Source organism: Rana temporaria, chromosome 2 (genome assembly GCF_905171775.1).
Source record: "Rana temporaria chromosome 2, aRanTem1.1, whole genome shotgun sequence".
NCBI lineage: Eukaryota > Metazoa > Chordata > Amphibia > Anura > Ranidae > Rana > Rana temporaria.
In genome coordinates, this window is record NC_053490.1 from 404,745,709 (window position 1) to 404,767,321 (window position 21,613).

The 21,613-nt window shown below is 41.5% G+C and overlaps 1 protein-coding gene across 1 annotated transcript in view; it reads left to right on the top strand.

The window, feature by feature from the left end:
* Positions 1 to 19,772, top strand: part of GPR143 (G protein-coupled receptor 143) — a 66,572-nt gene extending 46,800 nt beyond the window's left edge. Inside the window, exons 8-9 of the mRNA XM_040338143.1 lie at positions 5,750 to 5,996; positions 19,350 to 19,772. Of these exons, the coding sequence (XP_040194077.1) occupies positions 5,750 to 5,996; positions 19,350 to 19,465 (363 nt within the window). The 3' untranslated portion in view covers positions 19,466 to 19,772. The remainder of the gene's footprint in view (positions 1 to 5,749; positions 5,997 to 19,349) is intronic.
* The last annotated feature ends 1,841 nt before the right edge of the window (positions 19,773 to 21,613 follow it).

The following is a 21,613-nucleotide window of genomic DNA, read 5'->3' on the forward strand; positions in this document are numbered from 1 at the left end:
GGGTATTGTTAGATGTACTAGCATATTTAGATACACTAATAAAATCAAGCCAGACTCCAGCTAATACTTTATAAGCAGCTACAGTAAGAGTTTTTTTTTTCATTTTGGGATAAAGAGTTTACGTAAAGAAATAAAAGCTGATCATTGTAATCACCCCTGTCAGCGGTAAATAGTTTGTTTCAACGTTCTAACTGCAGAAGAGCTTGTTCTGTTGAGAGGGTAAGTTTAGGGTAAGTATAGATCACATTTTTTCTTTACTACAGGAAGGGGACCCCAAAAATGTACAAAAACTAACCATAGTTACATTTTAAGGCCCGCCTTCAAACCACTGAGGTCCGATGCCTAATGCCGCCTACACACAATCTATTTGTCTGATGAAAACGGTCTGATGGACCGTTTTCATCAGACTAACCGATCGTGTGTGGGCCCCATCTAATGCTAGTAATGGCTGCGATCTTCGATTTTTATCGGGACTGCGACATTATAGCGGACATACCAGACACTTTTGACACATTTTTGGGACCATTGGCATTTATACAGCGATTTGTGCTATAAAAATGCACTGATTACTGTGTAAATGTCACTGGCAGGGAAGGGGTTAACCCTAGGGGCCGATCAAGGGGTCAACTGTATTCCCATGTGTGTTCTAACTGTAGGGGGAGGGGACTGACTATAGGACATAACAGATCGTGGTTCCCAGCTTGTAGGAACTCACGATCTGCATGCCCTCTCCTTTCAGAACAAGGATGTGTTTACACACACACGTCCATGTTCTTCCTCTCATGCCCGCGATGGCTCGTGCACGACGGTCATCGCAACCGCCAGTCACGAAAATCGGCACCCCTGTTATCCTGACGTACAGCTGCGAGGGTCCCCGGGAACGAGCCGACCTGCTGTAGTATAATGACGGCGGCTGGTCGGCAAGCGGTTAAGGCAGTTCATTTATTTTGAATGGAATTTATGGCATCAGACTAAAAACTGGATCTGTAGCAGTTTTTAATGCAGGGCACCACAGTACAACGCATATGCATTGTGGTGTGCTGCAGTTCAGATCTATGGCATCTATGCAATTGTAATACTGTCCATTACAGCAATGAATAAGCCCTCAAATCTATCTTAAGCCAAATTGTTTAGCTCTGGAAGGAGTGCACAAGTGTTAGAACCTCTGTCTTATTTATTTATTATTTATTTGTGATTGTCATTGTGGTCAGGCAGCGCACTGGCACCTTTGCTTCCATGTGCTGGGTGTTTAGTGTGCTCCTGCCCCTTTAATGAGGGCTGGGCTACCTCCAGTCACCTGTCCTGTATCTATCCAGTCATGTCTAGTCTAGTCTAGTCATGTGCTCCTACTGAAAAGACTTAAAATGTAATGTTATAGTTAGGACTGCAGTATACAGATATCCTTGATGGGGCCTGCAGCTTACACATGCATTTGCAAATGCGTGCAACTAAACCTCTGTTTTTAACGCACACTGTTAGACAGGTGAATTTGGTTGGTTGCTGATTTGCCAGTAGGTTTGAGCCTGGATATTCTATGTTTTTGTATGATTTTTATTACTGGCATGACCTGACAAATTTTGATCCATATACAGCCATCTTAACCTCCCTGGCGGTATTCCCGAGTCTGGCTCGAGTGAATTTTCCATGCCAAAAGCGGAAACCCCTAACCACACAGGGGATAGCTTCACAGTATCCAGGCATAGTTACTTACCTTGTCCCCTGGATCCCGCGATGTCCCCCCACGCTGTGTGCGAGCTGTCTCCTCGCTCGATTCACAGTGCCAAGTGCCAAGCTCCGATCCCGAGCGAGCGCTGCGACGCATGGGGACGGTGTTCGGCACCAAATTCAAAAAGTAAAAAACATCTTACATATTACAGTACAATATCAAATAAATACACCCCCCCCCCCTTTGTCCCTAGTGGTCTGTCCGGCGCTCTGCATGTAGTTTTATATTATAAATACTTTTCTTTCTGCCTGGAAACTGGGGATTGTCCGTAGCAACCAAAAAGTATCTCTTTACATCAAAAGTGCTTTTAGACCTGCTAGAAAACAGTGATAATAAATTAGAATCACTTGCAGAATTGAGTGATAGTGATTTGTGGGGAAATTTGTCATCAAACAAAAATTCTGCAACTGAGCAAATTTCTGTTTTTTTGATTTGATTACATTTTTGAATCATTTTTATTTTTAAAATATTTTTATTTGTTATAATTGTTTGTAGTTATTTATTATATTATAATTTATGATTTTGTGTTTCAAACTTTATCATACCCGGGATATCTATTTAGACTCTGGTTTGGACAGATTTAAGTGAGTTATTCCTAAGAATTACAGGCCTACAATATAAAACGCCAAATTTCCATGCAAAATAATGGTACCGCTTTCAGCATCAAAAATCTGACATAATCATACCGCCAGGGAGGGTTAGAGTGGATTTTCTCTTATTTTGGAGAGATTTCTACTTACTTCTGTGTCTAGAACAGTAAGTGAAGAGCAATCTCCCCATCTGAACAAAGACAAAAAAAAACAATACTTGACAGTGGTTTTAGCCATTCCCCACTACAGAATATAAAGAAAGTCACAACTTGTCCTTGGTGCACTGGTGGGATCGTTTTCTATGGGGCAGATCCTCAACATTTGCATGGACGCAGAGTATGTGAGATACGCTACACCGCTGTAACTTACTTTGCAAATGTTTGAATCCTGAAAGAATTTGCGCCGTAAGTTACGGCGGCGTCGTGTATATCTCGCGGCGTAAGGGCGCGGAATTCAAATGCGGCGAGTAGGGGGCAGGTTTCATTTAAATGAAGCGCGTCCCCGCGCCCAACGAACTGCGCATGCCCCGTCCGTCAAAACTCCCAGGGTGCATTGCTCCAAATGACGTCGCAAGAAAGTCATTGTTTTCGTCGTGCGTCCAGCCCCATTCACCGACGACTTACGCAAACGACGTAACATTTTCAAAATTATACGCGGGAACGACGGCCATACTTAACATTGAGTACGCCACCAGATAGCAGCTTTAACTATACGCCGGAAAAAGCCGAACGGAAACGACGTAAAAGAATGCGACGGCCGCTCGTACATTCGTGGATCGTCGGAAAAAGCTAATTTGCATACTCGACGCGGATTACGCCGTGAACGCCACCCAGCGGCCGCCGGTAAATCGCATCTTAGATCCGACGGCGTACTAAGGCGTACGCCTGTCGGATCTAACACAGATGCCGTCGTATCTTGTTTGGTGGATACCAAAACAAAGATACGACGCGCTAAAATTTGAAATTATGCGGCGTATCAACAGATACGCCGGCGTAATTTCTTTGAGGATCTGCCCCTATATCTTTAACATTTACTGGTCTTTCAGCCTTCCTACAATACATTATTGGGATAAACCATAGTCAAACAACAGATATAAAGGGAGAGGCACACTGACCTAAGTACAGTGATAATTAATGAACCTTTAATAATAATAAAATTTTTTTTTTGAATTTACAAGAGTTGATATGGGTGAAAGTTAAAAGCAACCCGCTCCCTGATGCCAATGTTGGAACCAGGCGATTTTTAAAGTCTGTCCTAGATCTTGGCTAAAAGCAGCATGGCGGGACCTGCCAGTAGCTGGAATGTAGCAGGATGCAGTAGTGTCCTCGTGATTTTGGACATGAAAACCTGTTCGAGTAAAATGTATTACAGGTTCTGCATACCTCTCAACTTTTGGAGATGGGAATAAGGAACACCTATTATCAAAATTATATAGACATAGGAAACACCTCCTGCTACGCCCACTCAAAGGAGAATTACACAAAAAATAAAAGTTAAACCCACAGGTGCTTTATTTTTACCACTAATATTCCTTTATCTTGGCTTTTGAAAAAGGTTTAGCACCGGGAAACACTTTTTGAAAGATAAAATGTGCTTTTTATATACAATTATATAGATCAGACCACAACAAGGGACACATGTGGCAGAAAGAGGGGCAGAGGGACTTTGTTCCAAACCAGGGAGGGTCCATCAAAATCAGGGATAGCTGAGATGTATGGTTTTGCTAAGAAATGTGTTTTTGCGGCATTTCATTACCATTCCCTACTGTATCCAATACTGCAAAAAACAGTTCAGGCTTTAGATAAGCTTTAAACTGTATTTCCACGTTTGGCACTTTTTAGGTCAAATCTGAGAAAGCTTTACTTTACGTTTGTTAGTAAATGTAATAAATAATAATAGTGATAAAACATAATATTAATAAAAATATTTCTTACCTTTCTAGTTGTTTCTTTGGAGCATGATTATACTGTACACTGGTCTGCAAACTACCTGAACAATTTCAGAGGCACAAAGTGGGGACAGAGCCAGGTTCATCTTATTAAATTTACAATGCAGAATCCAAACCTCAAGGTCTTTAACCCTTGTTTAGGATACACAGGGAAGATTTACTAAAAGTGGTGCACTCAGAATCTGGTGCAGCTGTGCATGGTAGCCAATCAGCTTCTAGCTTCAGCTTGTTCAATTAAAGGGGTTGTAAAGGTTCGTCTTTTATTTTCTAAATAGGTTCCTTTAAGCTAGTGCATTGTTGGTTCACTTACCTTTTTCATTGGATTTCCCTTCTAAATGTTTTTTTTTCTTTGTTTGAATTTCTCACTTCCTGTTTCTCCTCAGTAAGCTTTCCACCATCATCCGAGCGGTGGAAAGTCATTTAGAACAGCTTACTGAACATCCTAATGAGGAGGAACAGGAAGTGAGAAATTCAGACAAAGAAAACAAAGAAAAAAAACATTTAGAAGGGAAATTGAAGGAAAAGATAAGTGAACCAACAATGCACTAGCTTAAAGTAACCTATTTAGAAAATAAAAAACGAACTTTACAACCCCTTTAAGCTTTGACAATGAAACCTGGAAGTTGATTTGTTTCTCTACACTGCTGCACTAGATTTGGCACACTCCAGTTTTAGTAAATCAACCCCACAGTGTTGAAATTTAGTTTAAAACTAAGAAGATCTGCCAGCACAGTAGCTCCCTACTTAGTATTAAGTTGGGAGAAGCTAGGCAGCTAATTTACACAGGTAAAAACAGAAAAAAATATAAACAACTTTATTAGAATTTTTTTCAGTTATACTATGTGCATGGGAACATGTAACAAATATAAAGTAGGTGTTGTATTAATTATGCAAGTGAAATACACTTCAAGCTCACAACACAAAGGTTTTCCCAACAAATTGAGGCACAAGCCCCTCCCTTTATTCTGATCACATAGAATACTTTGTATTGATGTTTAATTCTCTAACTTTACTTTCTCAGAAGTGACTGCTTTCCATATGCACTGCAATGCTTATTTACATAAAGCTTCGTACACACGTATGGGTTTCCTGTCGGGAAAACTGCCATGAGAGCTTTTGCCCAGAAATCCCGGCCATGTGTATGCTCCATCGCACCAGCTCTCTTTTTTCCCGCCGGGGTCCCCGGCGATTTTTAAGCCGACAGTTTTCCTATGGGAAACACTGCGATGGAGCATACACACGGCCGGGTTTCCCGACCAAAGCTCTCATGGCAGTTTTCCTGTCGGGAAACCCGGTCGTGTGTAGGGGGAAAAAGTAACCAAGCAGGTTCTCTGTTTTCCTCTCGGGTTTCCCGGCGGTAAAAAGTCAGCCGAGAAACCCGTACGTGTGTACTAGGCATAAGTGTATTGTCTGTTCCTAGTACGTGCTATGTCTTTATATTGTAACATTTTAAACTTATACATCTTCTATATTCTTTTTGTTAAGGGCATACTGAATCCAATGCAGGGATTCCTCTTTACTTTGGCTTTGTATGGATGGACAGGATGGAACATTGATGTCAGGCTTAAGCAAAAGGAAATCTCATTCGAACATTTCACTAGTGCATCTGCGTCTGAACACAATGGCCGAATAGGTTCTTTCTTGAACTACCCTGGCTACATCCAGGACCCCAACAAAGCTGAGATGGGGAACAGCCAGCAAACGGATGAGGCACTGGGCATGCTTTCTGAAGGTAATGGGAGTATAGCTGAGAGGATAACCAGAAACTCCCCTATTTACCAAGGCTGGTAGTTCCTGATTATGCAGCTCTGTCTGTCCAAAAGTTCCCTGTTATATCAGTGCTTTACTGGGCCTTTTATTATATTGAAAGGTTTATGTGTCAATGTACTGAACTGCTGTGAATTGATAAAGTATTTCTCAGAGAATAAGCTACAGAAAGTATAAAAGTATTATTGATTAGATGAAAATTACAACAAAATATGTATAATTTCATGTTGATGTAATTTTAGGTTACCTTTAGGCCCCTTTCACACTGAGGCACTTTTCGGGTGTTTTAGCGCTAAACATAGCGCCTGTAAAATGCCTGAAAAGCGCCTCTCATGCCTCCCCAGTGTGAAACCCTGAAGCCTCGTACACATGACCGGTTTTCCCGGCAGGAAAACTGCCAGGAGAGCTTATGGTCCGGAAAACTGGACGTGTGTAAAAATAGAGAACCTGCTCTCTATATTCCCGTCGGGATTACCGGCATTTTTTTCCCCGCCAGATCTACTACTTTCCTGTGGGAATGACTGCGAGGCAGTGCCGATGAATCATATACACGGCCGGGATTCCCGGCCAAAGCTCCATGGCAGTTTTAATGCCGGGTTCTCGGCTTTCCCCTCGGTTTTCTTGGCAGACTTCTTACCGCAGAGGTGTATACACTTCTCCCAAAACGCCCTGCCCATTAAAATGAATAGGCAGCGCTGCAACACAGGCACTTTTAACTCTTTCTTTGGCCGCTAGCTGGGGTTAAAAGGTTAAAAAGTGCCGCTAAAACGGTGGTAAAGCGCCGCTAGTTTACCGTTAGCCCACCCCCGCCCCAGTGTGAAAGTAGCCTTATAATTAGCTACTATTTGTCTGAACATTAAACTTCTACAAATCCATTTAGCCATATTAAATGTGTGTTTGAATTTAAATTTAACTCCATTCGGCCATAATAAATTAGGACTCCATTTGACCCTGAGCTGTTATCCTTCATCACAGCCTTTAACATTTTGCTTATCTCCTTATACTTTGGATGGGTTTTGAGGGGTTTGACCTTATAATCAGTCCACCTAAAATGGGAATTTACGATTTTTTTTAGATGCTGAACAGTTAAAGAAACCTACCAAGTCTAGGTTAACGCACAAAAATGTCAAGATTTATGTATACTTCTGTGTTTGGCATTTTACTACTTCGTAAAAGAGGAGATAAATAAAATCGTTCCATTAATGAGAATGAGGAAAGGGCATACTCACAGCTACTGCAGGAAAAGCAGAAATATTAAATTGTGTATAACAGTCTGACGAATGGACATTCCACTTGGTAGTCTATACTTTCTCAAGGTGAGCCCTTAAAGGGTGGACTGCCACATGAAATGACTATTGGATGGGTATTTCTGATCCTCCAGTAATAAATACTGCAACACCATACTGTTATAGTTTGTTTAGTTGGAATTACTATTTTTCTCTGGTAGTGCATCAGGTCTAGGTTGTTAGTGTGATCCTTACAATATATGTACCCTGTGTATCCCTAATAGGGATGAGCTTCGAGTTCGAGTCAAACTCATGTTCGACTCGAACATTGCCTGTTCGCCTGGTCGGCAAACAACGAACAATTTGGGGTGTTCGCGGCAAATTTGAAAAGCCGCAGAACACCATGTTAAAGTCTATAGGAAAAATCGAAAGTGCTAAGTTTAAAGGCAAATATGCAATTTATTGTCCTAAAAAGTGTTTGGGGACCCGGTTCCTGCACCAGGAGACATGTATCAATGCAAAAAAAAGTTTTTAAAAACGGCTGTTTTTTTCGGGAGCAGTAAATTTAATAATGCTTAAAGTGAAACAATAAAAGTGAAATATTCCATAAAATTTCGTGCCTAGGGGGGGTGTAAAGTAAGCATGTGAAATAGCGCATGTTTCCCGTACTTAGAACTGTCTCTGCACAAAGTGTCATTTCTGAAAGGAAAAAAAGTATTTTAAAACTTTACTTGCGGCTATAATGAATTGTCGGCTCTGGCAATTCAGAGAGAATTCATTCACAAAAAAAAAGCGTGGGGTCCCCTCAAATTCAATTACCAGGCCCTTCAGGCCTGGTATGGATATTAAGGGAAACCCCGCTGTCAATTTAAAAAAAAAATGATGTGGGGTTCCCCCCCAAATATCCATTCCAGACCCTTCAGGTCTGGTGTGGATTTTAAGGGGAACTCCACACCAAATTAAAAAAAAAATGGCGTGGAGTTCCCCCAAAAATCCACACCAGACCCCTTATCCGAGCACGCAACCTGGCCGGCCGCAGAAAAGAGGGGGGACGAGAGAGCCGTAGCAGGCCACATGCCCTCAACATGGGGAGGATGTCCCCATGTTGATGGGGACAAGGGCCTCATGCCCACAACCCTTGCCCGGTGGTTGTGGGGGTCTGCGGGCGGGGGACTTATCGGAATCTGGAAACCGCTTTAACAAAGGGGACCCCCAGATCCTGGATCCCCTCATGTGAATTGGTAATGGGGTACATTATACCTCTACTATTTCACGAAGGAAGTGTAAATAGTTGTAAAAAAACACACACACCGTGGAAAAAAGTCCTTTATTAAAAATAAAAAAAAAATACAGCGGTGGTAATCCACTCTCGGTCCCGGCTCCTCGCTCCAACGTTTTCAGTATCCAGCGACGGGTGATCTCCTCTCTGGTCCAGCGATGAGAAGATCGTCCGGGATCCAGAGACAGCCCGGCGAAAAAACGCTGCTGGAGCTAGTGACATTTCTTATATAGGTGAGGCGTGACCCTGTCCCCCTTTGACGCAAGGGGGAAGCCTCACTAGCTCCAGCAGCGTCATTCACCAGGCTGTCTCCTGTGGAGACAGGCGGCAGGCGATGCTGCGCTCTGGATCCCGGACCATCTTCTCATCGCTGGACTGGAGAGGAGATCACCCGTCGCTGGATACTGACAACTTTGGAGCGGGGAGCTGGGACCGAGAGTAGATTACCACCGCTGGATTGTTAAAGGGGTCTTTCAGATTCTGATAAGCCCCCCGCCTGCAGACCCCCACAACCACCGGCCAAGGGTTGTGGGGATGAGGCCCTAGTCACCATCAACATGGGGACATCCTCCCCATGTTGAGTGCATGTGGCCTGGTACGGTTCAGGAGGAGGCGCTCTCTCGTCCCCCCCTCTTTTCTGCGGCCGGCCAGGTTACGCGCTCGGATAAGGGGTCTGGTGTGGATTTTTGGGGGAACTCCACGCCATTTTTTTTAAAATTTGAGGTGAAGTTCCCCTTAAAATCCACACCAGACCTGAAGGGCCTGGAATGGATATTTGGGGGGAACCCACGTCATTTTTTTTCTTTAATTGATTGGGGGGTTCCCCTTAATATCCATACCAGACCTGAAGGGCCTGATAATTGAATTTGGGGGGACCCCACGCTTTTTTTTTTTTATGAATTAATTCTGTCAATATTGCCGGGAGCCGACAATTCATTATAGCCGCGAGTCAGTTTTAAATGACTTTTTTTCCTTCATAAAAGACACTTTGTGCAGAGACAGTTCTAAGTACGGAAAACATGCGCTATTTCACATGCTTACTTTACACCCCCCCAGGTACGAAATTTAAAGGAATATTTCACTTTTATTATTTCACTTTAAGCATTATTAAAATTACTGCTCCCGGAAAAACTTCCGTTTTTAAAACTGTCCCCTGGGACAGGACCCAGGTCCCCAGGACAATAACTTGCATATTAGCCTTTAAAATTAGCACTTTAGATTTCAAACGTTCGAGTCCCATAGACTTTAATGGGGTTCTAAAGTTCACACAAACGTTTGGTGTGTTCGCAGGTTCTGGTGCGAACCGAACAGGGGGGTGTTCGGCTCATCCCTAATCCCTAACAACCTACATAGACACTGTGGACAAAATCTTTCCTACTTCTTTGGCCCCCCTTGCCACCATCATTAAAACATCACATACTAGCACATTATGAAATACTTATCTTACAACAAAGCCCTTCATCCGCGTGCTGTCACCACTGAAGGTACTTCCATCTTCACCCGGTCTTCCTTCTGAGTTCATGTCCTCCAGCTGTCTGATTGGCTGCACCGCATTCACTTTATGGACAGCAGCATGGAATTCTGAAGGCGCTTATGCACCGGTGACATCACCAGCTGCATGCAGTGTGAATATCTTCTAAACTGTGTAGGTTTAAGAGATATTCACTGTACCTACAGGTAAGCCTTATCTGTAGGTACAAGTTCAATAAAGGGTTTACTTCCACTTTAATACAATTATCATTTGCCAAATGGTACCTAGGCCAACTTGTATCATGTTGTCTGCAAGTGTAAACCTAGAAACATAGCAGTTTGTTATGCTGGTTTGATAGTATCAGCTAGACATTATATTACCACAAGTATTGTGACACCTGCCTTTACACCCACATGAATTTTAATGGCATGCCAGTTTTAGTCTGTAGGGTTCAGTATTGTGTTGGCTCACCCTTTGCAGCTATAACAGATTCAACTCTGGAAAGGCTGTCCACAAGGTTTAAGAGTGTGTCTATGGGAATGTTTGACCATTCTTCCAGAAGCACATTTGTGAGGTCAGGCACTGATGTGGACGAGAAGGCCTGGCTCACAGTCTCCTCTCAAATTCATCCCAAAAGTGTTCTATCGGGTTGACGTCAGGACTCTGTGTAGGCCAGTCAAGTTTCCTCCACCCCAAACTTTCTCATCCATGTTATATATATATATATATATATATATATATATATATATAAATAAATATAAAGTAATGTGCAAAAGTTTTAGGCTAGCTGTGAAAAAATGCTGTAAGTTAAGAATGCTTTCAGAAATAGAAGTGTTAATAATTATTAATTTTTTTTATCATTTAACGAAATGGAAATTAACTGAACAGAATATAAATCAAAATCAAATCAATATTTGGTGTGACCGCCCTTTACCTTCAAAACAGCATAAATTCGTGTCTAGGTAGACTTGCACATAGTTGTTGAAGGGATTTGGCAGGTAGGTTGTTCCAAACATCTTGGAGAACTAACCACAGATCTTCTGTGGATGTAGGCTTTACATACCTCTGTCTCTTCATGCCAGTTAAGATCAAGTTTCTGATCTGTGGGGGACAAACCATCACTTCCAATACTCATTGTTCTTCTTTATGCTGAAGATACTTCCTAATGACATTGGCTGTATGTTTGGGGTCATTGTCCTGCTGCAGAATAAATTTGGGGCCAGTCACATCCCTCCCTGATTTTGACTCATCTGTCCACTTGTTGCCATTTTTCTGCACATAATTAAGTCGCTTAGGCTCCACAAAGCAAAGGCATTTTGGCCACAATTCTTTCAGGAAGACTACTTCTGGACAGACTTCTCTGGAAAGTAGATTGGTGTACCTGGGTCCCACTGGTTTCTGACAATTTTGTGCTGATGGAAATGCTGGACATCTTCCGATGTCGAAGACAAGCATGCATGATGTGCCTTTCATCTGTTGCATTGTTTCCTTGGCCGACCACTCCGTCTGCGGTCCTCATCATTGCCTGATCAATAGTGTCCTCAATGTTAAGAAATACAGGCAGATATTTATCCATCTTGCCATACCATCAGGGAGTGATCTGATTGGCCCCAAATGTATTATGCAACAGGACAATGACTCAAACATATGGCTAATGTCATTAGGAACTATCTTTAGCATAAAGAAGAACAAGGAGTCCTGGAAGTGATTGTTTTGCCCTGATCTCAACATCAAGTCTGTCTAAAGCCCCATACACACGGTCAGACTTTTTGCCAACAAACTTCAAAATGAGCACGTTTTCCAAAAAATCTGACCGTGTGTACGCTCCATCGGACAAACTTTTTACGCTTTTTATCGGACAAAAGTGCGCTCTGCAAACGGACAAACTTTTCGGCAACAAAAGTCTGATGGTACAAAGTCCGACCATGTGTACAGGAATCCATCTGACTTTTGTCTGAAGTACAAATACACATGTTGGTTGTTAAAATCAACCAACAATAGCAGAAGCTGACCAAAGGGTGGCGGTAAAGAGTAGAAAAGAGCATAAAAACCATGTGATGTTGGGAAAGTTTGCAGAAAAGTCTGAGCGTGTGTATGCTATGCGTGTGCCCGGCCAACTCCCTTCAGACAAAAATCCACGGAAGATCTTTGGTTAGTTCTCCAAGGTGTTCAGAACAAGCTACCTGCTAAGTTCCTTCAAAGGCTGTGTGCAATTGTACCTAGAAGAATTGAGCCAAAGGGTAGTCACACCAAATATTAGTAGTATTCTTACTTTACAGCATTACTTTACACCTGCCTAAATTGTTTGCACAGTACCGTATAAGAGATGATATATATGGATGCTATAGAGAGAGATTTATGTACTTATATTGTTTTAAATTGTGGAGCTCAGGGTGCCTTTATGCAACATTTTAATGCCTTTTCATCTTTATTAAAACTTGATCAAAATTGTGTCTTTGACAGGTTAAAATATTATTATTTTTTTGGAAATTAATGTTTATTCTTCTTGTATGCATTGTGAAAAAGAATGTTTTTTTTTTCCCCCTAAAAAATTAGCTGTGTATTAAGTTACAACTTTCCAAAAACATCAGAGGGATTCTTTTTACAACCTGAAGTCATCAAAATAAAAGTTGTTTTTTACCGTTATATTGCTGTTTCTCCTTTATTCAATGCATATTTAATAGCAAACTTTTCGATATTTTACTTTACTGAGAATCCAGAAGAGGTAGAGACACCTACACTAAGGCCTCGTACACACGACCGAGTTTCTCGGCAAAAACCAGCAAGAAACTTGCGACGAGGAAACTGTCGAGGATCCCGTCGAGCCAAAAAGAGAGCATGTCTTCTTTTTCCTCGACGGGAATGGAGAAACTTGCCTTGTCGAGTTCCTTGACAGCCTAACAAGGAACTCGACGAGGAAAACGATGTGTTTCGCCTGTCGAGTTCCTCGGTCGTTTGGACGAGGCTTCAGGTGTGCAATGATCATGCCTGCTGGAGTGGAGGATCTCAAAACCACATTAACCATACTATACTGGGGCTTTAAACAATTGAAAATCAATTTTGAGGGAATTTGTTTTAATTCTGATATGATTTGAAAGGAGTTCACGGAGCCTTTAAAGTGAAGGTATTGACTGGAAATGTAGAATGTATAGACAACTTATTTGAATGCATAAAATTATTATTTTATAGAAAGTATCCCATTTACTCTAATTACTGTATAACATTTTGCTCATGTTGTACCACAAACATTATGCAGTATTGCCTTTATGCAAGATGTATACAAGCAAAAGCAATGGTGCAGATGGATTATTCCTGCAAGCAAGTTTTACCCCTCTTCTAAAACTACCTATTTTATTCCACGTATGTACAAGCCTTTTTTTCCTTGGTATCACATGACCAGAGTCTGTCCAGGAGCTCACTTCAGTTGTTTCTGCATGCCAACACCAGTGTTGGGTTCACCTTTGAACCAAACTTTATCTTGGCACTGATTTTCCTAAGTCAGGGGTCTCAAACTGGCGGCCCTACAGCTGTTGCGAAAACTACAAGTCCCATTAGGCATTCCAAGGCTGACCATTACAAGCATGAATCCTTCAGGTAGAGACAGGATGGGACTTGTAGTTCCGCACCAGTCTGAGACCCCCACCCTACGTGCTTGGTCAGTGCCGATCCTGACCTTCCTGGGGCCCTAAGCAAAATGACATGTCACATTAAACTTGAGAAGCAGGGGGGCTGCAGGGGGCGCTGCCAACAGTGACATGTCACATTAAAGATTAAAGTTGAGAAGCGGGGGAGGGGGTGTTCTGCTGTCGGAATCGACATCTTACATTAAAGTGAGAAGCTGGGGGTGCTAACTTCTTACCTCTCCTCCCATGCAGCCAGCGAGTTGAGAAGCGGGGTGAGGGGCCGAAAATTACTTCTTATCAGGCGGGGCCTCTAGTAATTTGGGGGGCCCTCCGCAGCTTTGCCGGGCCCTAAGCGGCTTGCATAGTGAGCCTATAGGGCGGATCGGCCCTGTGCTTGGTCATACTAAGTACAGAGAACTACGTTTTTCCACACTGAATAGAAGTCACCACTATGTGCCCTGTTCACACCCCATCCACACCACAATCCTTCCATATTTAAAACTGAATCTCCTAGTATAACTATTTCCTCCTCACTTATCCCAGTTTTTGGTTTGATAAATAGACCCTCATTAACTGCTTAAGGACTGCCGCGCGCCTTTTTACGTTGACTGAATGGCACGGCTGGGCAAATAGGCGTACATGTGGGTCCCCTTTAATTTGCCACCGTGTGGTCTCGTGCACGCTACCGGCGACACGCTCGCGACACTGTCGCCAGCTCCGTGATTGTGCCCGCGAGACCCGCAGACCTACAGTGTAAACACAACATCTTCCCGTTCTTCCTAGTGACATGTCACTGATCGTCTGTTCCCTGTCATCGGGAACAGCGATCAGTGATGTGTCACTCGTAGCCACGCCCCTAACAGTTAGAATCACTCCCTAGGACACACTTAACCCCTTCAGCGCCCCCTACAGGTCAACCCCTTCATTGCGAGTGTAATTTTTACGGTAACAAGTGCATTTTTATAGCACTAATCGCTGTAAAAATGACAATGGTCCCAAAATGGTGTCAAAAGTGTCTGATGTGTCCGTCATAATGTCGCAGTCACAATAAAAATCACCGATGGCACGATTACTACTAGTAAAAAAAAAATATTAATAAAAATGCCATAAAACTTTTGCACAAACCAATCAATAAATGTGTCTTGCGATTTTATGAAGAAGAATACGTTTTGGCCTAAACTATGAGTATTCTTTACAAACTATGAGTATTCTTTGCAAAGCTACATTTTCAAGTAGCTTAATTCATTTATTCACTAAGTTAAGTGAAAATTTAAGCTAGACATTTTTAATATTCAAAATTTCTAAACAAATATATTGCAGTGTAATTAAAAACACATTTCTGCTAAGTGGAACTGTTTATCAACGACCACGCTTTTGAAACAGTCAAATTTTACTCTGAAACAGCTTTGTAATAATAGTATGTTTTCAGCAACTCTGCCTGCTATAATTTACACTCATAAATGTGACCCTTCAGGTTTCTCAAAGCACATCTGAAGTCAGAAAAAATGCGGTTTAAGTTACAACGTCTGCCCTCCCCCCACCCTCCAATCCAGCTTGGCATGGTTTTTATGCATTTTCTGACCCAGTTCCTGTGGTTAAGAGTCAACATATTATTTTCCTCAGACATTATCCAAAACTTTGAGTGATTGGCTTCACACCATTAGGAGCAAATGGTGAACTGTAAACAAAGCCTCCTGTGCTTGACCGTGGTGATTGAGACATGATCAGTTATCATCTCATCTCATCTCTAGTGCTTCCAGCCATGCTACCCTTTTAGGACTGTGGGTGTTCTTACATGTGCAATACTACAAAACAACAAAAAGGATGCACCAGCCTTGCACATTGCCTTAATACACTGTTTAGTAATGAATCCAAATTAGTAGTATACTCATATGAATAAACAAGAAGCGAATATTATCAGATTAACAACACTAATGCCACGTACACACAGTCGGAATTTCCGACAACAAATGTTCGATGTGAGTTTGTTGTCGGAAAATCCGACCGTGTGTATGCTCCATCGGATATTTGCTGTCGGAATTTTCGACAACAAAAAATTGAAAGCTGGTTCTCAAATTTTCCGGCAACAAAAGTTCCGACCATGTGTACACAATTCAACACACAAAAATTCTACGCATGCTTGGAATCAATTTGACGCATGCTCGGAATCATTGAACTTCATTTTCTTGGCTTGTCCTAGTGTTGTACGTCATTGCGTTCTTGACGTTCGGAATATCCGACAACAATTGTGTGACCGTGTGTATGCAAGACAAGTTTGAGCCAACATCCGTCGGAAATGTATCCACGGTTTTGTTGTCGGAATGTCCGATGGTCTGTACGCAGCATTAGTCTATAATGTGGAAAGTGTCCTTAGATGTCCAGAATGGCTTAGGCATTTCCAGGAGGAGCCCCCCTTCCTCCGAGTTGGATCTGAGGAAAAGGGGCTACCCCTGGAAATGTGTAAGCCATACTGGATACCTAAGGACACTTCTCAAGTTTTAGGCTAAGCGACATTTGTTTATTTATATGCCTGTTGACTCAATTTGTTTAAGAGCATATTACTTATTTAAATAATAAAAAAAACAATGTATTAAGGTGGCCTTGTGCTCTTTTTGTTGTTTTATAATGTTGCATTAGGCAAGACTTTTACTTTTACTCAATCTTAACACCTAACACTTTAACGTCGTTAAAGCCCACACACGATCATTTTTTACAACCCGAAAAATGACATTGTTTAAAAACGATGTTAAAAAAATAAAGCATGTTCAAATTTTTTTTGTTGTTTTTCAGAACACCGAAAAATGCTCCGAAGCCCACACACGGTCGTTTTAAATGACATTTTTAAAAAACTTTTTTTTTTACAACCTGAAAAATGATCATGTGTACGCGGCATCAGAACAAAGTGGTCTTGGTGCCCAAAAATATTTAGCCAACTGAGGAAGTGGTGAGCCACTTGCTACACTTTTCCTTGTGGCTCCTTCTTTCGCCATTTCTTATTACAATCGAAATTTAATAAAAAAATAAAGTACAGAACTACTAAGTGTATCCGACATAGTGCCCAGTTATATAGACAAATGTTAAAAATGAATTAAAGAAGAAGCATCACCCCAATGTAATAATCCCTGTAGCACTTGGTCCATTCTGATTCATGGCAGTACTGTGCAATAAAATAAAAAGATTTTCTGTTTCTGCTGGCTGTCAGCTCTGCCCCAGGCTGAAGCCCAATTTATTGGTTTTTCTAGGGAGAGCCACAGCACTGTAGTCACCCCTCCCTTTCTCAGAGTCTCACTTTGCAAAAATAGAATAGTCAAATTAATAATCATATTACTTACTAAAGCCCTGTACACATGATCGAATATCTGATGGAATCTAATCCGATGGATTTTTTCGTCAGATATCCAATGAAGCTGACTTTCATCAGTCTTGCCTACACACCATCAGTCAAAAATCAGACCGTGCCAATATGCAGTGATGTAAAACACTACGACGTGCTGAGAAAAATTAAGTTCAATGCTTCGGAGCATGCGTCAAATTGATTCTGAGCATGCGTGGATTTTTGACCAAAGGACTTCCACACAGACGATCGTTTTTTTCTATGGGTTTTTTTATCCATAGGAAAAATTTAAAACATGTTCTATTTTTTTTCACCAATAGAAAACAGACCAATAAAAACCGTCCATCGGTCTGTTTTCATCGGACAAACCGATCGTGTGTACAGGGATTAAGAGGCAAAAAGCATACAAACTGTCTGCACTGGATTACTTCTGTCAGCAATGTCTATCATGGCGTTATAATTAAAAATGATAGCCTCGCTTGTTGCCATTATCTTAGCAGAATGAACAGCAAGAATGTGGCAGAACGGTTTGCATGATAACTTTCTAGAGGTGCATCTATGCAAACTGCACATTTAATATGCGTATCACAGTGGATTTTTACTAGCAGCTGGCAGATTGATCATATAATACTAGTAGCACTGACTGATTCTTTTCACTTATATTTAATTGTGTTGTGATTCAAGCTGACCCCTCTCCCTGATGTGCTGTATGACAGCGCTGATCTCCAAAATGCGCCTGCCAGAGATGAGTGCTGCCAGTAAAACCGCATATTATATTTTCCTCTTTCTGAGCAACGTGGGGAAACTGTGGTGGGGTGGGGGCATGCTGTTGATCACACTAACCCTGCATATGCAGCACTGATAAGAACAGGACAAGTGCTACACACACTTGGGCCTCTATGGAATTCAACAGGGATTTTGTACTTTTTATGAAACTTCTTAAAAGTGGCTGTAACGCTAAAACAAATTCTCCTGCTCCTTTAAAGCATGATCGGTAGCATAAAGCTGTTGCAGTGTCATTTGTCCCTTTCTTTGATCTAAACTACCTTGTTGATCCTGTCTGTTCCTGTGTTCCCCTGTGTGTGCTTATCACGGTAATCATGGCTGCTGATCCATGATACCGTAGTCAGTTTATGTGCCTCCATAATCTCGCTGTATATACAAAGTCTCTCTTCTCTCCCCCTCTCCCCCTCCCTTCCTGCCTGTCATTTTCTAGTCTATGTTTATGAGCCGATCTCCTCCTCGACCCTCTCCTCCTGCATCTGTTCCGATGTAATACTGTATATAACACAATTACTTGCATTCTCTCGGTTCTAGAAAGATATTCATTAGAGTATGGCCTCATTCACACTACGGGCCGTTCGGGTTCGTAGCGACGGAGTCCGCTTGTGTGAATGAGGCCTAAGTCAGTTTTTTTTTAAATTATAATCATAAATATATTTTTGCACAGCTTCTCTGTGTGGTCACATGACCTCCTACTGCTGTTCTTAGATCAAGGAAGAAGAGCAGAGGGAGATCAGGTGATTGCACAGAGGAGCTGTGCAAAAAGCTAAAGTATTTAGGATTAGAATTTAAAAGACACACACACACTGTACTTTATATCTTGCTAAAACAGAGATGATACAAGTAATTGTGTTATGTAACTTTACAATTAACTTTGCACTGATGGTGCTTCAGTAGTGTATTTAGTTTTTTTGCTGCCCTAGGCCTGACTAAACTCGTGCACCCCCTAATTTAAATATGACCCACCCCTTCCTGTCAAGGCCATACCCTTTGCTATTTAAGACCCGCCCTGAAATTTTCGAGTGGGGACTCTAGTTCTGAGGGCCTGCGGGGGGGATGGATTCCCTTAATTTGCATAGATTACCACTCACTTCCTGTTTGGCTATGGGGCAGGAAGTGAAGAGAAATCTCTGCAATGGGAGTGTTGCCTATAGTAGCAGAAACAGAGCACAGTTAGGAAGATTTGTGGTCTAGGATGATAGGACAGTCAAAATTAGAAGCGGCGCCCCCCACCACAGTTGCGGAATGCTGGCTGCCCACATACCGGAAGCAGTTTAGGGTGTGCAATCACTCTCTTTCTCAGATCATTTGCTATCTTCCAATAACAGATACAACTCCCCCCTACCAATTTTATATTCTGCTTATAATTTCCTAAATCTTTGGAACAACATTTAATTCACATTTGTAATGCAAACTGTTTTATTCTGTATATATTGTGATAATATCTACAGAAAACCTCAAATAATATTTCTTAGTAATTTTAAAACAATATGTTGACTTTCCTTCTGTATTTCAACAGAGTTTGTAAACCTGATGATAACATGTATTATACATATTAATAGAAGACCCTGCATATGAGTCAATTTTCTTTTGTTTTGCTAGGTTCTGATGCTAGCACTATTGAAATCCACATATCCAGTGAACTTCCACACTTAGATGATATTGAAGCTGATGATGAATCAACGGAAAACGTTGAAAAACAAAAGCTGGTCAAATAATTATGAAACTGGGCTCATCGCAGGCGCAGATCACACGTTTTGTGCCTATTGCACGAAGTATATCCTGCATGACCACCCTAACTATCAAGAGAGTGGAGGCATGCATATCTCCAAAGAATCTACTGGATTGCCCTGAAAAGCATATTAAAAGTCAGATAATGTTAATACAATATTAGCGATGCTGATATACTGAATTTGTGTTACAAATAGGCCTAAAAATATATAACCCTTGACTCTGTGATCTATAGCAGACTTGTGAGCATGGCTGCCTCATCCAGATAATAAACACTTTGTGATGTTTATAGTAGTTGATGCATTGATTTCCCTTTTATGATATTAGCAAAAGTTCTCATTCTGTGAACAAGGTACAATTCCGAATTTCTAGCGATATGAATAACTTATGGTACAAATAACACCCATATGAAAATACTGTGATGATTATTGGTATGGCATTTATAATGTACAGCACAGTGGAGCAGTGTGAAGTAAGTAATCTACTGCACATCTTACAGAAAGGGGCAGTTTGGAGTATGTAACGTCCAGCACAGTGGGCGGCCTGGAGTATGCCACATTTAGCACAGTGTACAGAGTGGCGTAGTTTTGATAATGTAACATACAGCACAGGCAGAATGGCAACAGTTCAGTACAGTGGGGATCGAAAGTTTGGGCACCCCAGGAATTTTTTTTATTAATGTGCATAACGAAGCCAAGGAAAGATGGAAAATCTCCAAATGGCATTAAATTACAGATTAGACATTCTTATAATATGTCAAAAAATGTTAGATTTTATTTCCATCATTTACACTTTCAAAATTACAGAAAACAAAACTGCAAAATTTTGGGCACCCTGCAGAGTTAATATCTTGTACTGCCCCCTTTGGCAAGTATCACAGCTTGTAAACGCTTTTTGTAGCCAGCCAAGAGTCTTTCAATTCTTGTTTGAGGTATCTTTGCCCATTCTTCCTTACAAAAGTTATCCAGTTCTTTGAGATTTATGGGCTGTCTGTCACGCACTGCTCTTTTAAGGTCTATCCCTAGATTTTCAATTATGTTGAGGTCAGGAGATTGTGAAGGCCATGGCAAGACCTTCAGTTTACGCCTCTTGATGTAATCCCCCATGGCTTTTGAGGTGTGTTTAGGATCATTATCCATTTGTAGAAGCCATCCTCTCTTTAACTTCAGCTTTTTCACAGATGGCATCAAGTTACCATCCAAAATTTTCTGAAATTTTATTGAATCCATTTTTCCTTCTACTCGTGAAATGTTCCCTGTGCCACTGGCTGCAATACAACCCCAAAGCATGATTGATCCACTCCCATGCTTAACAGTTGGACAGAGGTTCTTTTCATTAAATTCTGTACCCTTTCTTCTCCAAACGTACCTTTGCTCATTCCCACCAAAAAGTTCTATTTTAACCTCATCAGTCCACAGAACTTGTTCCCAAAATGCATCAGGCTTGTCTATATGTTCATTTGAAAAGTTCAAACGCTGATTTTTGTGGTGAGGACGTAGAAGAGGTTTTCTTCTGATGACTCTTCCATGAAGACCATATTTGTACAAGTATCTCTTTATAGTGGAATAGTGTACCACAACTCCAGTGTCTGCCAGATCTTTCTGGAGGGATCGTGCAGTCAAACGTGGGTTTTGAATTGCTTTTCTCACAATCCTGCGAGCTGTTCTGTCTGATATTTTTCTTGGTCTTCCAGATCTTGCTTTAACTTCCACTGTTTCTGATGACTGCCATTTCTTAATTACATTCCGAACAGAGGATATTGACATCTGAAAACGCTTTGCTATCTTCTTATATCTTCTCCAGCTTTGTGAGCGTCAACTATTTTCAGTTTCAGTTTTCTAGACAACTGCTTAGAAGAACCCATGGTGCTGATTGTTGGGGCAAGGTCAGATGAGTCTGGGCATTTAAAACCTTTGAGATTGACATCACCTGGTCTTCCCAGAAGATGGTTGAGAACAATCCATGACACTGGCAGGTCTCAGCTTTGCAAAGGGGGCAGTGCATGCTATAAATTTGTACGTTTGGAGAAGAAAGGGCACAGAATTTAATGAAAATAACCTCTGTCCAACTGTTAAGCATGGGAGTGGATCAATCATGCTTTGGGGTTGTATTGCAGCCAGTGGCACAGGGAACAT